This window comes from Pteropus vampyrus, unplaced genomic scaffold (genome assembly GCF_000151845.1).
Source record: "Pteropus vampyrus isolate Shadow unplaced genomic scaffold, Pvam_2.0 Scaffold391, whole genome shotgun sequence".
NCBI classification, from domain to species: Eukaryota; Metazoa; Chordata; class Mammalia; order Chiroptera; family Pteropodidae; genus Pteropus; species Pteropus vampyrus.
This window is the reverse complement of record NW_011889172.1, coordinates 838,720-848,417: the sequence shown is the minus strand read 5'-3', so window position 1 is coordinate 848,417 and position 9,698 is coordinate 838,720. Positions and strand designations below refer to the sequence as shown.

The 9,698-nt window shown below is 47.8% G+C and overlaps 1 protein-coding gene and 1 pseudogene across 8 annotated transcripts in view; both read right to left on the bottom strand.

Annotated features, from left to right (window-relative positions):
• SLC44A2 (solute carrier family 44 member 2) overlaps positions 1-4,265 on the bottom strand; it is a 23,301-nt gene extending 19,036 nt beyond the window's left edge. For 2 of the 8 annotated variants that reach the window (XR_002777256.1, XR_002777257.1), the window contains exon 1: positions 4,095-4,263. Coding sequence is in view for 6 of the 8 variants with exons in the window: in XM_023523392.1 (XP_023379160.1) it covers positions 4,095-4,125 (31 nt within the window). In the remaining 2 variants the exon portion in view is untranslated. Of the gene's footprint in view, positions 1-4,094 lie in introns of all 8 variants that reach the window. The other 6 variants (XM_023523391.1, XM_023523393.1, XM_023523390.1 and 3 more) reach the window with 4 other exon arrangements.
• Positions 1,240-1,358, bottom strand: LOC111731694 (annotated as a pseudogene).
• Positions 4,266-9,698: the final 5,433 nt, after the last annotated feature.

Genomic DNA, 9,698 nt, shown 5'->3' with positions numbered 1-9,698 from the left:
TGTAGAACAAAATTTATGACATATCTTTTTTTCTTACAAAGAACTTTTCTTGAACATTTCTTGCAGGACTGGTCTGTTGTTACATCCTGCCATTTTTATTTATCTTAGTGTTTTTTCATTTTTGAAGAATTATTTAATTGAATAGATAATTCTACACTGGTGGGAGATTTTCTTTCAACACTTTTAAATATTTCACTCCACTCTCTTTTACTTGCATGGTCACTAATTATAAGTCCACTGAATTCTTATCCTTTCTGTATTGAGAAGATGTTTTATTTCATTGCTTAAGATTTCCTCTTTATGTTTTTCTTCAGTTTAAATGTGTGCATGTAGGACATGGTTCCATGGTATAGCAGCTAGCACGTCTGCTTTACATGAAGAAGGTCCCGGGCTCACCCCAGTGGAGCCATAATCCACAGTTTACAGCCATGGCGCAGTGAACAAGCCCGATATCTGATCTTGGAAGCTAAACAGGGTTGGGCTTGGTTAGTACTTGGATGGGAGACCACCTGGGAAGACCAGGTGCTGTAGGCATAAATAATAAGAAAAATAATAATAATACTGATAGGCCCTCCTTGGGCCTGAGGGCTTCTGGTATGCTGGCAATATTTTTTTTTCCTAAGCTGGGTGCTGGTTACATGGGTGTGAAAACTGGAGCCTTGTAAAATTAGGATCTGAACCCTTTCTGCTTCAGTAAAAAGTTTAAAATATTCCCCTTGATTGGTTAAATATAAGATGGTCCATGCGCGAATGCACTACTTGATGCAACTGTCAAAAAACACTGGGGGAGCTTTCCAGGCACTTACGTGAGGTCATCTCCAACGCATAGTAAGAAAAGGGAAAAAAAGCAATATGAAAAACGAAAACCTACCATTCAACAATATTTGTTGAGCATCTACTATGTGCCAGCCTCTGTCGATACACCTTCAAACCAACAGACATGAATTCCTGCCTCATGAAGCTAGCACTCCAGGAATTTGCTGACAGTTTTGTAAAAGAACAACAACAACAACAACAAAAAAGCCACAAAATACAGAATATGTAAATCTTGCATGTGTAGTCTAAGGCCTAGAAAGGAAAACACAGCATGTTTTAATTCTGACGCACTCCAAGGGAGTGCGATGCAGGGAGAGGAAATAAGGAGACTTTTTTTTTTTTAGGCGAGGCAACCCTTGGTTGACCTCTCAGACTGCAAGGACCTTGTCATCTTACGATCCCTTATTTTATTGTATTTTTTTACACCTACAGCACCTGGTCTCCCTACGTGGTCTCCCATCCAAATACTAACCAGGCCCCACCCTGCTCAGCTTCCGAGCTCAGACAGGATCGGGCTTGTTCAAGGTAGCATGGCCCTAGACAAGGAGACTTTTCAAGATAAAACTGTAAAGTCTTTTGTATCTTTTGTGTTCTGAAGCATGTAAATGTATCGTACATTATCTCTCTTTTTAAAAGTTGCAATTAAGAGCTAAATACCCTCTCCTAACAATATGTCTTCTAAATTAGATGCCAGGCCTCCACTGCTGGCCGAGTTGAATTCTCTGGTGAATTGGGCCATGGGATGTTTTTTTAACAAGCACCATTACTTTTTTCCAAACCCCACCCCCACCAGAGTCCATTGTTTTAGGTTCTAGTATCTTATTCCATGCTGCTCATGCCAAGTGTGGGCGGGGTGGGAAGGACAGCAGTGCCCACTGCTGACATTCGTTGGGGCCAGGAGCCATTTTCCCGTTTTCCTTGGCGCCAATGCCTTCCTCTAGACGCAGTGTCTGCTAAAGGAGCTTCCTGCCCTGCCCAGGCCGGCCTGAGTCTACGTTCTGACAGAGGACTGCTTCTCTATCGGCTCACGGAAAATCCATGTCCCCAGTGTCGCCAGCCCCAGAGGACTCCTGAGCACACAGAGCTTGCCAGGAAATGGGTGAAATGCTCCCCCACCACGCCCGGCCCTGCAGATGAGAATACAAAGTTTCAGAGAAGTCATCAGTTGTTCAGGGCCACAGAGCTCATGTTAGAGCCAAGATTTGAGCCTGTGTCTGCCTGATGTCACCCCGTAAATTCATGGAAGGCACTGCAAGGATATGTAAGCTATTCTTGCATGCTGTTCTCAAAGGAAAGGTCCCCATTATCTCGCAGGGTTTTCACTGGGAAGCCTGAGGGTCCCAGGTTTTTGGTTCTGATGCGAATGGACTATTTACAAGCAAAGTGAGACCTGCCCCCACTTCTAGGAGTCAAGCCATCTCATCCTGGAGGAAATGAGGGCCTGGCTGCAAGATCCAACCAACTGAAGCCTCCACCTCGGGGCTCCTCTGGGCCTCATAGAGAGAAATAATTAAGCAACTGTGTGGTTTGTTCACTGTTCTCTCTGCCTGAAACACTTCTCTCAATTTTCCCATGGCCATTGGCTCAACCTCCAGTCCTCGGTCACCTAAAATAGTCCCAGATGATCTTCCCTACATACATGGTGTTCTGTCCTTTGCTTCACAGCACTTACAACAACCTAAAATTACATATTTATTCCCTTGTCCACTCCCTGCGGTCAAAGATTCTGCTTTGTTCACTGTTGTGTTCTCGGTGTTTAGACCCTGTCTGTGAGATGCTCAATAAATACTTGTTGATGGAATGTGCTCCATCAGGGTGTGCTGGGCACAGAGGTCCCCTGTCTTGGGTGTGAGGCTGGCAGGGGGCCTAGGAAGGTTTGCTCAAGCCCATTCATGACTGGCTCCCTTTGGCCAAATTCAAGGATGGGTGAATCACATCATTGTCCATTCTGTCCCTCATCTCTACCACAGCCGAGCCTCAGAAGACCAGAGTTCTCTCAGGTGCTGCCCGCAGGCAGGCAGAGCCTGGCCTGGACCCAAGACTAAAAATTTCAGATCAGAGACAGCTGGCCACACCCAAGGGACACACAGCATGGGCAGCCACAGGGTCTGGGGCTTAAGCCAAAACCAAGAACAAGGGGGCCCCTAGAGAGACTGGCAGCTTCAAGTGGGGAGGGGAGTGGCTGGGTAGTGGCCAGGTCCCCTTAGCCCACCCCACCCTGGCCTCCCTCTCCGCAGGGCTGGGCAGGGAGGGACCCAGCCTCCCTCATCTGTCTCTGCAGACTCCTGAGGCCACAGTCTTCAGTGGGGAAGGAGGGGAGGGAGGCACAGCTCTAGCAGGTTTGTTTTTATTTTTGAGCGGTTTCCGGCCCCCTCCCCAAGACCATTCTGTCTCACAGTTTCCAGGAAGTCCCAGGCACACGAGGAGGTGTGAAAGGATACTTTGGCCCCAGGGCAATGTCTGGTGGGATGTGTGCCCAGGACCCAAAATGGGGAAGAGAAAGGAGAAACTGAGGACTGTACTCCTTCCCCCCCTCCCGTGGGAACTGGGGAAGGAACCCGCAGTAGAGTGTGGGTGAGGAGGGGCCTCATCTCGACACCATTCCCTGGACCCTGGGGCGAAGTCGCCCTCAGGTTCGCAGGAGGATGTCCAGTTGCCCCGATTCAGCAAAAAAGGCCGCGGGCACCCCAACCACTTGCACAGGGTAAAGGAAAGTTTCCCAATTGTTTCCGACTTCCTTCCTGCCCCGCGCCGGCGGCGTCCTGGTTTCCGCCTTTCCCAGGCGTCGGGCGGGACCCGATGGGCTCCTGCCCTTGCATTCGGTCTGCTCAGTCTTGCCTCAGTTTCCCCAACTGGCCAAAGCCCCGGGACGGCTACTTTCCAGGAGATGTGGGCAGGGGGAAGAAGTAGACAAAGGGGACTGGAAGAAGAGGGGGACTGGAGGAGGTTGGGGCCTTCCTTTCCCTTTTCGGGGCCCGGGTCGCCGTGCATCCCTTCCCCCGCCTGGCATCTGAGCTACCCAGATAACGGGACCTCCCCGGGCGGAGCATGCGCCATGCGTCCCGGCCCATCAGCGGGAGGGAGCGCAGGGGACCAGGGAGACGCAGGGCGACCTGGCGGTTAGAAGGGGAGTGGGCTCAGTGCAGAGAGGGATATAGGCCCGGGAAGCAGAAGGGGGTCCCAGCTGCAATGCAGGTGTTTAAGATCTCAGACGTCCCCCTCCCCCAAGGGTCCCCTCAATTCAGCATAGGCGGCCGCAGGCCAGAGGCGGCTCCTACCGTAGGCTCCGTCCTTCCGCTCGTCCTCCATGGCCAAGGCGGTCCGGCAAGGGAGTTCAAACCAGCGCGACCCCAGCCCGGGCGGGCGGGAGGCTCGGCGGGCTGCAGCGCCCCGCCCCGGGCCGGGCCCAGCCTGCCGGGCCAGCCCCGCGTGCCCTCTCCAATGGGAGCCCCGCGCGGGCAGAGGCGGGGCCCGGGGCGGGGTCAGGCTCAAGAAGGGTGGGGCCTCAACCTTTGTTTTCCATCAGAGATAGTGAGAGAACCCTCTAAGTGTATTTGGTTCACAAGGAGCAGTCGTCATTCCTTCACCCATCCATCCATCCATCCGTCCATCCACCCATTCCATCGTCGAATAGACAGTGAGCGTTTGCTGACTGTGTGCCAGTGAACAGACAGAATGATGCCATTTTTCACTAATCAGATTGGCAAGAATTTGAGTTTGGTTAACATCAACCCAGGTGAGCAGATGCTGTGGGGCAGAATGTTCTCTGACAGAGAGATTAACTCCAAACCGTGTTCACCCTGTGCGATTTCTCTCTGCCACCGCAGGCATGTGTGCATGGGGCGTCTGTGCCAAAGGGTGTTACCTGCGGTTTTGATAGTTATTGTAAAAAATGGGAGAGATATACATGTCCACTAACAGAAGAATGCATACATCACCGTGATAGGGTCACAGGAGGAAAGAGCATACAGTGGATAAAAAGAATGAAGTCATCAGGGAAATGCAAATTTAAACAGTGAAATACCACTGCCTGCCTATCAGAATAGCTAAAACGAGAAAGACAGACAGTACCAAGTGCTGGTGAGGATCCGTAACAAATGGGACTCTCCTCCACTGCTGGTGGGAATATAAGAGGACACAATCACTTGGAAAAAGGTCTGGCAGTTTCTTATAAAGTTAAACACGCACCTACCATATGACCCAGCCATTGTACTCCTAGGTATTGACCCAAGAAAAACAAAACTACTTAAAAAAGAAAAGAAACCCACAAAGACGTGGAGACAAGTGTTCATAGCAGCTTTATTCATAATAGCCAAACATTGAAAGCAATCCAAATGTTCACCAATGGGTGAGTAGTTCAAGAAACTGTGGTCCATCTATACCATGGAATACTCCTCAGCAATAAAAAGGAATGAGTTTTGGTAAGTGCAACAGCATGAGTGAATTTTGGGAAGTGGGGAGGAAGCAGTATGCCAAGTGAAAAAGGCCAGACACTTTTGTATGTTCTAGAATAGGCATAACTAATTAACCTATAATAACAGAACATGGATCTACGGTTGTCTTTGCAAGAGGTAGTGACTGGTGGGGCCATAGGGTGGCTTCTGGGGGACAGGAAACAGTACTGTGGTTACACAGGTGGGTTCAGTTTGTGAGACTTTCTTAACACAAGTGACGTTTTTAAAATGGAAAGTTTTAAAATAGTTTAAGGAAGAAGGAGGGGGCACCACAGGTTATATAGCAAGGAGGAATGTTTGTAGGGAGCTCACTCAGCGTTAGGGGTGGTATTAAGTGCTTTATATTAAATCTTTATAACCATTTTCCAGTTGGGGAAAGTAACACAGAGAGGTTAATTTATCCACAGTCACAGTGAGTGGAGGGTTGTACAAGGATTTGAACTCCTGGAGGCTGACTTCACAACCCACACATCCTCCACACCCCTCAGCCACGACCCCGCCAGTGTAGCCCAGCTAGGCTTCCAGGTCCTACTGGTGAATGAAAATAGCAAGGCTTGTTTAGTGTTTAGTCATGTATGGTATGAGAAAGAGAGAGAGAACATCACACGCACAGGCGCACACACATACATCTGCATGAAACTAAACAGAAAAAGAACTGAACGTCCCAGGGGTGTTTAGAGGGACTAGGATGGAGTGGGGCGGGCAAGAGGACAAGTTTTCCCAATCTATGTTCTCTCTCTTTTTCTTTTTTAGTGGGAGAAAGCATCTATATTTTTCTTGGCTAACCAAAACTCTATTTCCAAAAATAGATTTAAACAAGCCGGTCATGAAAGGACAAATACTGTATGGTTACACTTATAGGAGGTCCCTAGGGGAGTCAGATTCGTAGAGACAGGAAGTAGATGGCAGGCGCCAGAGGTTGGGGAGGAGGGGGTGGGGAATTAGTTTTTAATGGGGATAGTTTCAGTTTGAGAGGATGAAAAAAAAAACAGATTTTTTAAAATTCTGGGGACAACGATGGTGATGGTTACACAATGTGAATGTACTTAATGACACTAAAACCTACATTTAAAATGAATAAAATGGTAAATCTTACATATGTTTTACCATAATAAAAGTTTTTTTTTTTTTTTTTTAATAGATTTCCTACTCTTCATGGATCCTTGGTCTTAATTATCATGGAAACATCTGATTCTTCCAAATATTCTGTGGGTTTTGCTGTGATTGTTCAGAAATTTCCGTAGAGACTGGTTTTAAAAGACTCGAACAGCTGACTGGTTCATAATACATTGGAATATTTGGGTCCAAACTATTAAGAATTAGCTGCATAAACTCGTTGAAATCTTTTGGATATGAATGTGTTACCTCGAGTGGCTTATATTAAGATTCTCTCAGACTTACTCGGGTGTTAAAACAAATCCAAATGTGTATTTTTTATTACAGATTTTTGCTTCATAATTTTGTAATAACGTTTCCATACAGATGGCAAAAAAGTATATAGATTTTTAAAATTAGGGTGCAACACAACTGTGACAGGTGACACTTGGGAAAGCCCAGAGGAGGAATTTGACCTAGAACGTGAGGTGGGAGGTCAGTGAGGGTTTCCTGAAGAGGAAACTTGAGAGCCCAGTGAGATCGAGATAGAGAAAGCAAAAAAGGGCAGGCATGCATGGAGAAGTCAGGTACCAGAAGAAAGCAGAGGTCTGACTGTGCCAGGCAGGACATCTCAGGGCAATGGGGAGCTGTGGAGGATGTGAGAATGAGGGAGGGTGGTAAGAGCTGTGAGTTTCAGAGAGGTCCTTTTAGTGGTGTAGAGAAGGGATCTATTGGGGTGTCTAGAAGCAGGGACCCTAAGGGGAGGCTGGGCAGGCTCTAGGCACCTAGGAGGAACTGGGGCAAGGCCCCAAGCCCTGAGGACATGGGAAGTTGCAGCTGAGGTGGGACAGCTGTTCACACAGAGATGCTCTGTTCTCTGACCAAGCTGAATCTTTTGGACTCATAAATTTTTCAGCCAAACAGGCCGTGCGTTTCAGATTCCAGGGCACCTGGCCCAGGTTTTAGGGTTCTATTTACTGCCTGAGAACATCTCAGGGCCCTAGGAGAAGGGCCCTTGTGAGATTCAGTAATGCCTGGGCTGGGAGGAGGGCATGGCAGCACCTGAAATGCCACTGGGTCACCTCCTGAGCTGGGGCTGAATGGATCACAGAGGACACCCCTCTTTGGGGCAGAGCCAGCATAAAACCTTAGGGTTTGAAGGGCTAGAATTCCAGCTCTATCACTGCTGGCAAGTGACTTTGTATGGGTCACTCACTGTCTGAGCCTCAATTTTCCTTTCAGTCAAATGGAGATAATAGATTTTCCTAACTGAAAGTGTCGTTTCACAGAGGATTCCTGCATGAGAGCCCATTAGGGCAGCACCTGGGTATAGTGAGCACCATAGGCATGAGCTATTGGTGGTAATAGTAATGCTTGTACCCTGCAATACAGCAGGGCAGTTAAGTGAAGGCCAGGACCTTGTTCGCTATGACTCAAATTCAAGTTCTGACTCAACTGCCTTCAGGCTATGTGGCCTTGGGCAAGTAGCTTCTCCTCTCTCAGCCTCTGCTTTTTCCAATGTAAGAAGACAAAAAGTTCTTCCCCTCAGGTCCTGAATGACCAGGAAACCATAGTTGGGAAGACCAGAGTCATACACAGCAAAAAATAACAAAATTAAAAAAAAAAGACATGAAGTGTTGAAAGGTAAGTGCCCAAAGAATGTGCACTACTGCAGTGGTTACCGTGTTACTGTTAGGTGCCAGTGGAGGGGAAGCTGGCGGTTCTGATAGTGGCTGGGCCCTCTCTTAAGTGTCTTGTGGGGCCGCCTACTTCACCCTCAGGAGCTGATAAAAGTCTGAGGCTGGGTTTCCAGAAGAAGGAAAGAGGCCTGAAAGAGCTGAGTGTCGCCCCCTGGAGCCCCCAGGACCCGCCCTCCCACCCCCTGTGGAGCAGAATCCGTCCCAGCCAGGCTGTTTGAATTTCCCTTTTATTCCTTCTTTCCCTCAAACTTCTCTGCATCCCAGATCACACAGTCACGGGGTGGAGCCCAGGTCCACAGTCGCTGATGTGCAGCGAGTGTAGACACAGTGCCAGGCATGAGTTATGCCCAGAAACTCAGTGAGCGCAGGCTGTGGAAGCGGCACTATGGCCATTGTGCCCATTTAACAGAAGCAGAGACTGAGGCACAAGGGGTGCAGTCACTAACCCAACGCCACACTGCCAATGGCGGAGTCAGGGTTCAAATCTAGCACCTGTGCTCTTAACTGCCATATAGTAAATAATAATAGCAAATAGCAATAACATTATTAAGCATCAGCTACATGCCAGGCACTGTCCACAGCATTGTGTTGTGTGTAAGAACTCATGCAAACTGCACTGTAACTTAGTTAGGAGAGCACAGTTAATAACTGAATTTCACAGACACGCAAACCAAGATCCAAGGACGGGAGGCCAGGTGCCCAAGGCCACCCAGCTGGCCAGTTGCAGACCCAGGACTTGAGCCCAAGCAGCTAGGTCTCCGGAGCCCAAACACTTGACAAGCACACATAAACGACAAAAACAGTACTAGTGCCAGCTTTGTGCCAGGCTCTGAACTTGGACTCTTTCTCTTGGGTTGTCCCCACTCATTAGGCTGTGGTGGAAATTTTCAGATGTCGGCCCCTTCTCTGATCGTCCTGCCCACAGCCCCCCATTCATTCTCCAATGCACATCCCCAAGCCCCTGACATCAGTTCAGTTGCCTTCATTACTCCCATCCTCTCCAGGGACCATCTTGTGTTGGGGTTTTTATGTCATTTGTCTATATTACTATCCATAGTACCGCAGAGAGCAATCCAATAAATACTCACTCACCGAGTTCATCATCAACAGTATCATCACCATCATGAAAGCAGCTTCCATATGTCCAGTCCAGCACACAGTAGGTGTTCCAATAAATGTTAAATAACTAACAGTATAATATTTATAGTCATAATAATCATAATAACAACCATTTATCTCTTCCACATTCTATCAACATCTTAATGTCACATAGTAGGAGCTTATAAATATTTTTGGAAAGAATAAGTGCAACATTAAGAATAATAATAAAAGCGGCGACATTTGTCCTACTCAGAGTGCAACCCACAGTTCCTGTCACTGAGAGAAGGAATTTACTAGTGAATAAATATCTGAGTGAAAGAATAATTGATAAAATTTTTTGTATGAATGAATGAAAGAATGAATGAGTTGCACAAACAATTTTGAGTGTCCAACGCACAGGGGACACAGATATGAACAGGACAAAGTCTCTGCCCTGTTGGGGTGACATGCTTGTGTGAGAGACAGAGGAGGAACAAGATGGATGGATGGATGGATGGATGGATAGTTGGTCTCGGATCTCAGCCCATGCCCA